Source organism: Cherax quadricarinatus, chromosome 80, assembly GCF_038502225.1.
Source record: "Cherax quadricarinatus isolate ZL_2023a chromosome 80, ASM3850222v1, whole genome shotgun sequence".
Classification (NCBI taxonomy): domain Eukaryota; kingdom Metazoa; phylum Arthropoda; class Malacostraca; order Decapoda; family Parastacidae; genus Cherax; species Cherax quadricarinatus.
Window position 1 is genome coordinate 12,421,167 of NC_091371.1, and position 14,236 is coordinate 12,435,402.

General features: G+C 38.0%; 2 protein-coding genes across 2 annotated transcripts in view; one reads left to right on the forward strand and one right to left on the reverse strand.

Moving 5' to 3' along the window:
* Positions 1-14,011, reverse strand: part of Cul4 (cullin 4) — a 37,676-nt gene extending 23,665 nt beyond the window's left edge. Inside the window, exons 1-5 of the mRNA XM_070102134.1 lie at positions 13,249-14,011; positions 8,727-8,906; positions 5,840-6,029; positions 4,397-4,585; positions 139-285 (exon numbers count right to left, since the gene is read on the reverse strand). Coding sequence (XP_069958235.1) covers positions 139-285; positions 4,397-4,585; positions 5,840-6,029; positions 8,727-8,906; positions 13,249-13,492 — 950 coding nt within the window. The 5' untranslated portion in view covers positions 13,493-14,011. The remainder of the gene's footprint in view (positions 1-138; positions 286-4,396; positions 4,586-5,839; positions 6,030-8,726; positions 8,907-13,248) is intronic.
* LOC128702440 (pseudouridylate synthase 1 homolog) overlaps positions 13,839-14,236 on the forward strand; it is a 45,059-nt gene continuing 44,661 nt past the window's right edge. The window contains exon 1 of the mRNA XM_070102135.1: positions 13,839-13,903. The gene's annotated coding sequence lies outside the window, so the exon portion shown is untranslated. The remainder of the gene's footprint in view (positions 13,904-14,236) is intronic.

Below are 14,236 nucleotides of genomic sequence, written 5' to 3' on the forward strand. Positions count from 1 at the left end.
AGGATGAAAATAATATCTATGAACAAATTTATTTAAGATTTTTCTTTTGCTGGGTGACCATATATTGTAATGTTTATCTTTATAGAAAAACCTAATTTAATAAAATTATATACCATTAAACCTATAAATAATACATACTTTGTCGACATATCTAGGTAATGAAGGACCCTATTATTCTCTTCTGTGAGTCTCTTGTCAACATGAAGAAGGTACTGAGGAACATCACGATCCTGTGTGAGTCTTTGACCTTCACGAAGGTAAAGTTGTTCAGTTGCCATCAAAAACCTATAGAGTGAAAAATTATTTCAGGTTCAGTTCCATTTCATATTCAAATAATGTGGATACTGTAGGCTTTCAGAATGTTATATGTACATATAATGCTTGGGAATAAATAAATATATTTTTTTTTCAAGATATGGGCCATCTCCCACCGACATAGGGTGATCCAAAACAGAAGAAATACTTTCACCATCTTTCACTCCATCACTGTCTTGCCAGAGGGGCATCGATACTACAGCTCAAAACTGCAAATATACCCACTCATGGTGGGCTGTGTAATTATAGGCTTTTTCCTATGTGCACTTAGAATCTGCAGCAGTGAGTTCCTTGAAGAAAAATGCTCTCTTATTGAACAAGTATTTTCTAAACTTCACTATCCTCGTCACTTTATTAGAGACTGCAGAAGACGGGCATTAAACACACCCAGAGAAGACACTGCCGAGAAGAGATACATAGTCGTCCCCACCAACTACATTACCAAACATGTTTCCAACATCTTCTCCAAAACTTTGTTCCAAGTATCTACTTCCACATTCACCACCATCAAGGACATTACCAGTGATAGACAAGACAAGCTTCAATCCTCTGCAGGGGTATACACAATCCCTTGTAATGACTGCAGCAAATTATACATCGGCGAAACATCCAGAGACCTCCAAACATGTATTTCAGAACACCAGTACGCAGGCAGATCTGACGATCCAAGGAATGCCTGTATTCAACACTGAAATTCACACAACCATTTAATTAACTACAGAAATGCAAGACTTATCGCCAGAGAAGAATCCTGGAATCATCATTTACCTGTGCATCCAACAACTTCAACCAGAACAACGGCTGCTATAACTTAGCTGAACTCCTCGCCAAGAAACTTCTTCATCGCTATCCCACATAAGAACATAAGAATCGAGGAACACTGCAGAAGATCCACTTATGTACTTATCCAATCTCTTTAAAAAGCTACCCAAGTTTTTAGACTTCTTCACTCTACTCCGAAGATTGTCACGTGCATCTTTCTCCACCTGACCCAGCATTCCTATCCTATATATAGCCACGTATGTTTCACCAAGGTAGATCTGTTTGTGACTTGATAAAGCCCACTGTGTAGGCGAAACGTTGTCAATAAAGGATTACATTATAATGCTTAAGTATTTATATTTCCATTGTGTCGGTATTTTATATCATTTATTTCCATACCCACCCCTCAGAGTGCAAGCACCATACTTCCCATCTCCAGGACTCAAGTCCAGCTAACTTGCTTCCCTGAATCCCTTCATGCATATTACTTTACTCACGCTACAATAGCACATCGTCATAAAAACCAATTGAATCCACTTCTATCTCACACACATTCCAGCTGGATGTCCAAGCCCCTCGCATACAAAACCTCTTTGGCCCTTTTCCTCCAACCTTACCTAGGAATTGTTTGTCTTCACAGATGCCTCATTGCACCACCCACCTTTTTTTTACCCCCCTCATCAATTCCATGGTTCACCTTGTCTTTCATAGACCCATCTGCCAACATGTGCATTCCTAAATATCTGAACACATTAACTTCCTCCTTAAAATATAATGTATAATCTTCCATTACATAGGTAGTAGGAAGGTACTACCATCCTGCCAAGTGAGTGTAAAGTGAAAGCCTGTAATTGTTTTATATGATAATAGGATTGCTGGTGTCTTTTGTCTGTCTCATAAACATGCAAGATTTCAGGTACATCTTGCAACTTCTACTTACACTTAGGTCACACTACACATGTGTACAAGCATATATATACACACCCCTCTGGGTTTTCTTCTATTTTCTTTCTAGTTCTTGTTCTTGTTTATTTCCTCTTATCTCCATGGGGAAGTGGAACAGAATTCTTCCTCCGAAAAACATGCGTGTCGTAAGAGGCGACTAAAATGCCGGGAGCAAGGGGCTAGTAACTCCTTCTCCTGTATATATTACTAAATTTAAAAGGAGAAACTTTCGTTTTTCCTTTTGGGCCACCCCGCCTAGTGGGATACGGCTGGTACGTTGAAAGAAAGAAGAAGAATCTTTCATTGCCTAAATTTGTTATCCTCATTACCTTTCCCTTTCCTATGTTCACATTTAATTTCCTTTTACATACCCTTCCAAATTCTTCCACCAACCTCTAAAACTTCTCTTCAGAATCTCCCAAAAGCAGTGTCATAGGCAAAAAGAAACTGTGGCAACTCCCACTTATTAGATTCTATACAGTTTAATCCCCCACCTCTCCCCAACACCCAAGCATTCACACCTGTTAGAATTCCATCTATAAATGTGTTTATCAACCATGGTGACATGTAGCATACTTGTCTGAGGCCTACTTTCACCGGAAAATAATCTCCTCGTCTCCTACATACCCTAACCTGAGCCTCACTATCCTAAAAAAAAAAAAACTTACCTGCTTTCAGTAACCTACCACCTATTCTATACACTTGCAACATCTGCCATACTGCTCTATCCACCCTATTATGTATCTTTTCAAAATCCATAAATGCAACAAAAACCTCCTTAATTTTATCTAATCACTATTCACTTTTTATGGTAGTAGGTTGGTAGACAGCAACCACCCAGGGAGGTACTACCGTCCTGCCAAGTGAATGTAAAACGAAAGCCTGTAATTGTTTTACATGATGGTAGGATTGCTGGTGTCCATTTTTCTGTCTCATAAATATGCAAGGTTTCAGGTATGTCTTGCTACTTCTGCTTACACTTAGGTCACACTACACATACATGTACAAGCATATATATATATACACACATCCCTCTGGGTTTTCTTCTATTTTCTTTCTAGTTCTTGTTCTTGTTTATTTCCTCTTACCTCCATGGGGAAGTGGAACAGAATTCTTCCTCCGTAAGCCATGCGTGTTGTAAGAGGCGACTAAAATGCCGGGAGCAAGGGGCTAGTAACCTCTTCTCCTGTATATATTACTAAATGCAAAAGGAGAAACTTTCGTTTTTCCTTTTAGGCCACCCCGCCTCGGTGGGATACAGCCGGTGTGTTGAAAGAAAGAAGATTATTCACTTTTATGCTTCTACACATCCCCTACCTTTCCTAAGTCCTCCTTGTTAGGTAAGACACATATGCAACAGTTAGGTATATTTATTTCGAAACGCTTCGCCCACACAGTAGGCTTCTTCAGTCGAGCACAGAAAAGTTGATAGAAGCAGAAGAGACTTGAAGACGATGTAATCAGTCCATCACCCTTAAAGTTTTGAGGTGGTCAGTCCCTCAGTCTGGAGAAGAGCATTGTTCCAAAGTTTGAAACAATGCTCTTCTCCAGACTGAGGGACTGACCACCTCAAAACTTTAAGGGTGATGGACTGATTACATCGTCTTCAAGTCTCTTCTGCTTCTATCAACTTTTCTGTGCTCGACTGAAGAAGCCTACTGTGTGGGCGAAGCGTTTCGAAATAAATACACCTAACTGTTGCATATGTGTCTTACCTAACACTCTATCGGTATTTTATACCATTTTAATGTTCAAGTCCTCCTTGTTCATCTCTGATCCTGTTCTCCATCTTACTCTTAATTCTTTCCAATAATAACTCTCCATACACTTTACCAAATTACATAGTATTTTTATTAAATTACCCAGTCTTCTCCCACCAAGGAAGGGTGACCCGAAACAGGAAAGAAATGCATTTACCATCACTCATTTAATTGCTGCTTGTCTTGCCAGAACTGCACAGACATCACAATTCAAATGACCATCCTAACTACAACCAACTCACCCTCTTCAGTGCAGGCAATGTATTTCCACCTCCAGGCCTCAAGGCCAGCTAACTCGTTTCCCTGAATGTCTTCATAAATGTTAACTTGCTCACACCCTCAACAGCACTTCAAGTTATAAAAACCTCCCTGTCTACATTCCAATCTAACAAGCTTGCACAAACTTGCTGGATGCTCAAGCCTCTAGCATCTAAAACCTCCTTCACCTTCTCCCTCTTCTGCATAAAGTTAGGGACTACTGTACATGAGACAACTGATGGCTCCAATGATTTTAGACTAATTAGATGTAAGGGTAATGAGAAATATTGAAGAGGCAGAAAATACAATATAAATCTACATAAATTATAAAAGAATAATCTCTCAATAGGACATACTTGTTTTCAAAAACTTTGTGATAGACTTGCAGTGAAGAGAGCATTCTAAGGAGGGATTTGACGAGTGATCTGTCGATAGTCTCCCCTGATCGTTCTTTTTCTATCATCATTAGTAAACCATCAACACATCTATTTTCTACTACTACTTCCTCTAAAATATGTTGCCGGAACAATTCTAGACCCATGTCCCTGTAAAAAGTAAAAAAGTTTCAATAATAATGGAATAGTGGTCACAAGTAAAAAAAATAATTTTAAAAACTAAGTTATCAACTGCCCTAAGCAATAAATTTATTAACTCTATAATTCAGAGAATGAAATGCAGCTATACAAAAAATTTAGAATATTTTGTAAAACAGTTGCCTTGGCCTGATTTTTCTTTACATTAATATGGCATGTATCACAGGAGAAAATACCAAGGATTGTTAGTTAAAAAGTTGTAGATAAAACTGGAAAAGGAAATAATAAGTGATTTTATCTCAGGGGATGGGGAAGCAGACCATGTAATTTGGTTTTATGCTTTGAAAACAGATAAAAATACAGCAATTATCAAATGGAGTCACAGGGTTACTAACATCTAGACAAACTGTTTATATGTATATTAATTTTTAAAGGGGACATGTAACAGAATAAATATCATCCTGGTACTAATACACCAAGCTTAAGTAATAAGTTTGTAAAGAGAAGAAAAGCTCCCTCATTAGTTAAGAGGAGGCATGACAACCCCTTCTAATTCCATAGAAAGAACATGGAAAAAGTTAAGATTTCATAATACTGAGCAGGAAGAAAAAAAAGTCATAACTGTAAACAGATTAGGTGCCAAAAGGATACAGGTACAGAGCTAGAAAATACAGAGTGGTGCTATAGAAATGAGAACTAGAAGTGGTAAATTAATGAGTTACCACCACTGAAAACTAGTTACTGTATACATCAATCTAAACAATGAAGGTGGGACACCAAGAGACCAGCTCTGCTGTTCTATCTGCATGACAAAATAATCGTATACACAATGCACAAATACAGTCAGAACTGCTCAGTCCTTCACACTTACATACTGACTCACTCACTCTCATAAAATGATATACCAAACATCCCAATTATTGCTGAACAGAAGGCCATTTCAGTACATGCATGCACGTTCACATACACCAATAGTTACAACGTAAACAATCAGATCATGCAAAAATACCACACTGTGAATGAAATGTGGTACAACGATGTTGGTCACTTAAATTCAACATTTAAGCTGTGGAAGAGGAATCTGGCCAGAAGCAAAGCTTGTCACCATATAACATTCTGTAGAAATCTGCTAACAAGAGGAGTTTGAAATTTATATCATGGTATAATGGAGATACTGTACAGCATGCTGGATACAATTATAAAGATTTGCAAAGTACATAAATCTGTATAGGTACTTTTATTTTGAGGTGCTACAAAATTCCTTACCATATGGAAGAAACCTGAGCATTCTGCAGTACATAACCTCTGTCAAGAGCCAGGAAGATGTTACAAACCATCTTCATTTGATGACAGTGATGTGTCCAACAGTCATTTAGTTGTCGTAAGAAAGTCAAGCGATCACTGGTACCACTCAAAAATTGATTCAATCGTGATTTAATGTGCTTCTCTGTAAGTTCTGGAAAAAATGAAAAAGACAAATACTGCATTTATCATTTCTGTAGTGGTAGGTAGACAGCAATGCAATAACTGAGTGAAAGATGTAGAGATTCTTCAGTATAACTAGCACCACCACTACCACCACTAGTTACGAATCTGCAACAATATCTGGTCATTTCACAGCACTATGGACAGTACATTTCATGTAAATTATATAAACATATACAGTTATATAAGAAAAAACTTTCCAAAATCAATGATAATAAATGTGAATGTATGTATTGTTGATGCAAAAATCCTATGCAAAATAAGTAATGAAAATGAGTATAAACCCTTAGAAGAAATTAAACCATACCCCCGGCCGGGATTGAACCCGCGGTGTCATTACGATTTCTTAAGTCATCTTAGAAGAAATTGTATGTAAATCGAGTCGTGTGAGATACGGACAATGGAATTTAATGTTGAGATGTACCAGAGAAAAGATCAAAAAGTGTGAGGTTAGTGAAAGTATTATTCCTAGAGAAGAGAGGAGGATGTTAAGGTGGTTTGGCATTTAAAGGATGGAGCAAAATGTGATGACTAGGAGGGTGTATAAATCTGGGGTGGAGGGAAGGAGGGTTATGGGTTGTTCCAGGAAAGACTGGAGAGGATATAAAGGTGATTTGAAAGTGAAGGGCTTGGAAATGCACCATGAGAGAACTTTGATAGGCATGAGTGGAGGCAAGCAATTTTTATGACTTGACATACTGTTGGAATGTGAGCAAGGTAACATTAAAGGGATTCAGGGAAGCCAATTAGCTGGACCTGAGTCCTGGAAATGGGAAGTATAGTGCCTGCACTCTGAAGGAGGGGTGGAGATGTTGTAGGTCAGAGGGCTATCTGAACTGTGATATCAGCAAACTTCTGGCAAGACAGTAATTGAACGAGTGATGGTTAAAGTGGTTCTTTTTTGGGTCTCTTTACCTCGATGGAATGTACCTTACTCCTGATATACATACAGTGCTTGTTATTAAAGTATGATGGCACCCTCTGAAACCACGACCACTCACGATTCACTCATGACTTGTGAATGGTGTCCTAAAACTGTGGGAATAGGCCGATAGCCTTCCCATAGTAAATCTCTATCACAGCCCAGTTCTCAATGGGGCTCAAGTCTGGGGAAATATCCTGGCCAGAAACTGAAGAAGGGTACCACACAGGTGTGAAGCCACTGAACAGATTTCACCCTCAAGTGCTTTCCACATTTTGGTTTCTTCCAACACCTCTATAATTCTGTCAGTAGTTTAGTAGCTGAGACACGTGATCTTTCTGCTTTAAATTCATGTTTGTTTGGGGTGTGCTGATAAATAAAATTTGCCATCTTATTACCTCTTTGAAGATTTATAATGTGCAATGTTAAGTCTACTGGCCTGTAATTTTTGGCTAGTGCTCTGCTGCCTTCTTTATGCAAAGGAGCTTTCTTTCTTTTCTTTCAACACACTGGATGTATCCCACCGAGGCAGGGTGGCCCAAAAGGAAAAACAAAAGTTTCTCCTTTTACATTTAGTAATATATACAGGAGAAGAGGTTACTAGCCCCTTGCTCCCGGCATTTTAGTCGCCTCTTACAACACGAATGGCTTACGGAGGAAGATTTCTGTTCCACTTCCCCATGGAGATAAGAGGAAATAAACAAGAATAAGAACTATAAAGAAAATAGAAGAAAACCCAGAGGGGTGTGTATATATACTTGTACATGTATATGTAGTGTGACCTAAGTGTAAGTAGAAGTAGCAAGATGTACCTGAAATCTTGCATGTTTATGAGACAGAAAAAAGGACACCAGCAATCCTACCATCATGTAAAACAATTACAGGCTTTCGTTTTACACTCACTTGGCAGGATGGTAGTACCTCCCTGGGCGGTTGCTGTCTACCAACCTACTACCACATGCAAAGGAGCTGTCTGCACTTATTAGGGGTCTCTGGGATTTCACCTGCATAAAAATTTCCTCCAATGGATACTGAGAGCTTGTGTTAGTGGTATTTTGCATTTCTTTATAAATAAGGAATTCCATGATCCAGTTCAGGTGATGAATGAGTGGGCATGTTTTCCATCTTTTGTTTTTAATTCCACAGGATTAGTGCTTATGTCAGTTGTATGATCAGTATGGCCTTTTGGGACAATCAAATAGATTTTGTCCCAGTTAGTTCTGATTGAGGTTAAATTTGCTGGGATGATGACTGGTATGTTTAAAAATGTACTTTAGTGGTACTATTACTTGTATATGGGTATGAGACAGCAAGAATGAGACTAGAGGCAGTGGAGATGTTATGTTCCCTCCAGGAATGGTTAGAGGAAGAGGGTAGAGGAGGTTTTGAGTGGTAGGAGTTTAAGTATAAGCTGGCTTAAAATGAGCATGTAAGATAGGAGTGAATAGAGACAAGTGGTTAGTAATGTACATCCTGTCGGAGTGTAAATATGGTAACATTGATAAAAGGATTTAAGGAAACTGATCAACCAAACTTGAGTTCTGGAGATAGTAATGACAGTGCCTGAACTCTGAAGGAGGGTTATCTAAATTATGAATTGGGCAAGGCTTGCTAAAGCTTAAATAGATAGTCACTCATTTTTTTTTTATTTTTACCCTGGACTTTACTAGCTCTTCTTATCCAGAATGAAGTGAAACATGAAGTAAGGAAAGTAACAGATTATATCTGATCAAGTGAACAGTTTACCTCTAAGGTCAGCATATAGCAGCGCTGGAGGCCGTTGTGTTATGAGGTTGTCTACATAGCGATAAAGATCCTCTTGAGTGAGGTTATCTCTTAATTTTCTTGATTCCTGAATGGCAACCACAGCTTCCCTCAAAAACCTCCAAGATTCAGCAATATGGTCAACAGCTGGCTGGTTATGCACTGTAATTAAAAAGGTGAATGATTCAATCATGGTACAGTAGCTTAAAATATGCAGAACAAAACAGGTAGTCCAGTATAGTATTTGGCTCCAAAAAATACTAGACACTGGTTTCTACTGTATATACTGAAAATAATAAAGGATGAAGATTAAATAATATAATATAATATAATATAATACCTACCATCTGACTTACGACCGAGTTCGGTTCCGAGAAACCGGTCGTAAGTCGAACTTTACTACTAAATATCAACAAAACATTTTTGTAATGACTTTATTTTATTGTTTTATTTTGGTGTTTCGTGTTTTACTTTACTTTTTATGCTGTTAGTACTGTATTTTATACTGTAAGGTTTAGGATAAACACTGTGTACAACACAAATAGTTGTTTATTTCCCAGAAATTTGGCATAAAAAACACGGTCGTAAGTCGAGTGGTCGTAAGTCGGATGGTAGGTGTATATATATATATCTTTCTTTCTTTCAACACATCAGCCATATCTCAAAGGGGCAGGGTGGCCCAAAAGAAAAAACGAAAGTGTCTCCTTTTACATTTAGTAATATATACAGGAGAAGGGGTTACTAACCCCTTGCTCCTGGCATTTTAGTCGCCTCTTAAAACACACATGGCTTACAGAGGAAGAATTCTGCTCCACTTCCCCATGGAGATAAGAGGAAATAAACAATAACAAGAACTAGTAAGAAAATAGAGAAAACCCAGAGGGGTGTGTATATACACCTACCATCCGACTTATGACCGAGTTCGGTTCCGAGAAACCGGTCGTAAGTCGAAATGGTCATAAGTTGAACTTTACTACTGAATATCAAAAAAACATTTTTGTAATGACTTTATTTTATTGTTTTATTTTGGTATTTCATGTTTTACTTTTTATGTTGTTAGTACTGCATTTTATACTGTAAGGTTTAGGATAAACACTGTGTACAACAGAAATAGTTGTTTATTTCCCAGAAATTTGGCATAAAAAACACGGTCGTAAGTCGAGTGGTCGTAAGTCGAGCAGGTCGTAAGTCGGATGGTAGGTGTATATGCTTGTACATGTATGTGTAGTGTGACCTAAGTGTAAGTAGAAGTAGCAAGATGTACCTGAAACCTTGCATGTTTATGAGACAGAAAAATGGACACCAGCAATCCTACCATCATGTAAAACAATTACAGGCTTTTGTTTTACACTCACTTGGCAGGACGGTAGTACCTCCCTGGGCGGTTGCTGTCTACCAACCTATTACCTATAAAAGATATATATATATATATATATATATATATATATATATATATATATATATATATATATATATATATATATATATATATATATATATATATATATATATATATATATATATATATATATATATAATAATAATAATAATTTTAAATCCTACTACGGCAGGGTGACCTGACAGAGGAAAACATCTTCACCATCATTCACTCAATAACTGTACTGCCAGAAGCAAACTGACATCACAGTTCAGATGTCCCTCCAATCCAAACTACAACATCTTCACTCCTTCAGAGTGCAGGCACTGTACTTCCCACCTTCTGGACTCAAGTCCAGCTAACCAGTTTCCCTGAATTCCTTCATAAATATTACCCGGCTTACACTTCAACTACTAAAAACTACTTGTCTCCACTCACTCCAGTCTACCATGATCATACAAGCCTGTTGGATGTCCAAGGCCCTGGTACTCAAAACCTCCTTTACCTCCTCCCTACAAACTTTTCTGAGGCAACCCTTACCTCTCCTCCTCTGCAGTCCAGGTTCATATACCCTCCTAGTCATGCTATTTGGCTCTATCTTCTCTAAATGTCCAACTCACTTAAACAACGTTTCCTCAGCCATCTGAATAGTATATACTTTTGATAACACCACACCTTCTTCTAATCTCCAAGCTTCGAAGTCTCTACATAATATTCACACCACACTTTGCCTTCAAAAACAAAAAATCTTCACTGCCTACAGCCTCCACCCCCACTGCAACATTTGAAACGCATACCTCGCATCCATACAACAGTGATAGTACCACTATACTCTGATATATTCCCCCTTTTGCATTCATGGATGAAGTTCTTTGTCTAAAAAGATTCCATACTGCACCATCCACCTTTTTTCTTGTCACTTCTATTGTTCACTTCATCATTCATGGACCCATCTGTAGAAAAAGTCCACTGCCAAATATCTGAATATTATACTTTCTCCATACTCCCTCCCTCTAATCTGATATCCATTATTTCACTGCCTAGATTTTGTTCTTAATCTCATCTCCCATAAGAACAATGTCATCAGCATATAGCAATGGTGACACTTCCAACTCTGAATTCATTTAATTATCATTTAATCCCATACCACACCTTAATACCCTCCTGTTCACTTCTTTTACAACCCATTTTTATATATATTAAACAACCATAGTAACATCACACATCACTGTCTAAGGCCTACTTTTACTGGAAAATACAAAATACCTTCTCTCCTACCCTGAGTCTTACTATCTACATAAAAACTATAATGCTATTAATAACCTACCATCTATTCCATAGATTTGCAATGTCTGCTACTTTGCTCCCCTCGCCACCTTATATATGCCTTTTCTATATCTATAAATGCAATAAGCTCCTTATCTTTATAACAGTTGTGGTGTACACATGCAAGTGTACATAGCTGGTGTACACATGCAAGTGTACATAGCTGGTGTACACATGCAAGTGTACATAGCTGGTGTACACATGCAAGTGTACATAGCTGGTGTACACATGCAAGTGTACATAGCTGGTGTACACATGCAAGTGTACATAGCTGGTGTACACATGCAAGTGTACATAGCTGGTGTACACATGCAAGTGTACATAACTGGTGTACACATGCAAGTGTACATAGCTGGTGTACACATGCAAGTGTACATAGCTGGTGTACACATGCAAGTGTACATAGCTGGTGTACACATGCAAGTGTACATAGCTGGTGTACACATGCAAGTGTACATAGCTGGTGTACACATGCAAGTGTACATAGCTGGTGTACACATGCAAGTGTACATAGCTGGTGTACACATGCAAGTGTACATAACTGGTGTACACATGCAAGTGTACATAGCTGGTGTACACATGCAAGTGTACATAGCTGGTGTACACATGCAAGTGTACATAGCTGGTGTACACATGCAAGTGTACATAGCTGGTGTACACATGCAAGTGTACATAGCTGGTGTACACATGCAAGTGTACATAGCTAGTGTACACATGCAAGTGTACATAGCTGGTGTACACATGCAAGTGTACATAGTTGGTGTACACATGCAAGTGTACATAGCTGGTGTACACACTAATGACACTAGCACAGTATCAACAGCAGTTACCACTGCAATAGTTATCAACTCGAAGAGAATTACTTCAATTGTTAAAAAATCAAAGTCTAATTTTTGTAAGACAATTTTGGTAATTCACATTAAGTTTTCATTTCGGCCTGATACATAATTTGAAAATTTTGCAATGATTTTATACAGCACCCTACATTAGTCTATAAAATATTTATTAGGTAAAAGGACACAATATTGTCGGTAATTCTACCAACATTAATACAAAATATTTATTATACAATAACTCAGTGAAGTCAAACAATATGACTTACATAGATTTTGCTTGAAATACTACAGTATTAAGAAGCTTTGTGGTGTCTTTACATTCTAGGCAACATTCTATGAACATCTTGACTATCATGCATAACTAAGGGTTTTTCCCTTGTGGGATATAATGTACTATATAGTTACCTTAGATTTAGTCTAGATTATTAACCCAGAGGTTTAATTATCATTGATAACATAATCAAGTCAGGCTGTCATCAAGGCTGCATGTCTTATTTCCATTGGGATCCTTTAATTCTTTTCCCTAGGATGTGACCTGTCACCTAACACCTATGTACCTACTTAGTGCTAGGTGAACCAGGGCTGCAAGTGAAAGGAAATATGGCCAACATTTCCACTCATGCAGGGATCAAACCCCAGTCCCTTAGTGTGTGAACCAGGGTAGATACCAACTGAGCTATGTAACACTTATTGTAACTAACACATTTTGTGGGGAAATAAAGTTATTTACATTATAATAACTTCAAGAACACTAAGCAGAAACATAGCTACCTTACTAGTTAATAAAATTAAACATAGTAAAAACCTGTGTAAAGTTTAAATGGAAAAACTTCAAAATTCCCAAAACTTACATATTACCCATATGTCTCAAATATACACCATGTAATACAAAATACAATTAATACTATTGCAGCACATACACCTAAAGACCAAATTCATTCCAGAAATATATTATTTAGATTACCTTTAAAATTTTTAATAGCCAAGATCTTCTTCTCAGTACCTTGCTTCTTACCAAGGACTGTACTTTTACTAACACCATTAGGAGCTACGGAAAAATTTGCAAGCTTTTGACTCTCCATCATGTCTGTCTGTCGGCAAATTTTCTTTTGGAGGTGAGGGCAATCCGGTGATCCTGACGAAAACCTTTTCCTCTGGCCGTTTGTAACACTCTCACTGACAAAGCTTTGCCTCTGAGAAGACATCATATTCTAAGTCTTCATAAGAATCGGTGGCCAGAGCCACTTTGACGCACTAGTTTGACCTCTGATGCCACCCACAAACTGCCCAGGTCATCTGCATGTCCTCCCCACGTAGGCAGTCCACCAAGACATGTCGAAATCACGGAATTAGGCGAAAAACCGAGAGTTTACAAGCAGTGATGTGTTCCGTGAGAGCTGCTCGATGTGTTCGGAATGTCTTCTCTCCACCTTTACCCTTGCACCAGTCGAAAAATTTAGCGTCCAGGCTTACCTAAATTCGCGATTAGGTTAAACTTGGGTTTAAAGATTCACAAATGTTTTGAAATAAAGCACTGCAGTATTTCAGGACAGAACTCCCAGCAAATGGAAAATAAGGACGACATCAGAATCGGACGAGGATGGACATTCCGCCTGGTGGTGTGTCGTCTGACGTTATTATTCTAACCTTTCACCCAGATCCTTACAGTACTCTCTTTTCTTTACTAGAGTTAGTCATCCCTGATGAGACCTAACAGTCTAGATAGTGTGAGAATGACTAATGATAAAGTATTGTTTTCAGTTGGCATCTGTAAGGTATAAGGAGAGAGATCAGTAGTATTAGTTGCCACTCACTCCTACAAAATCTAATACTTTAAGATATTCAACTCTCTTAATTCTTATTAAATACCTTATTTACCCAGGTAAGGTTTGTGTACACAAGTTCCCTATGATTCTGTGAGACTACTCGAGTTCACCATGTGATTGCAATAT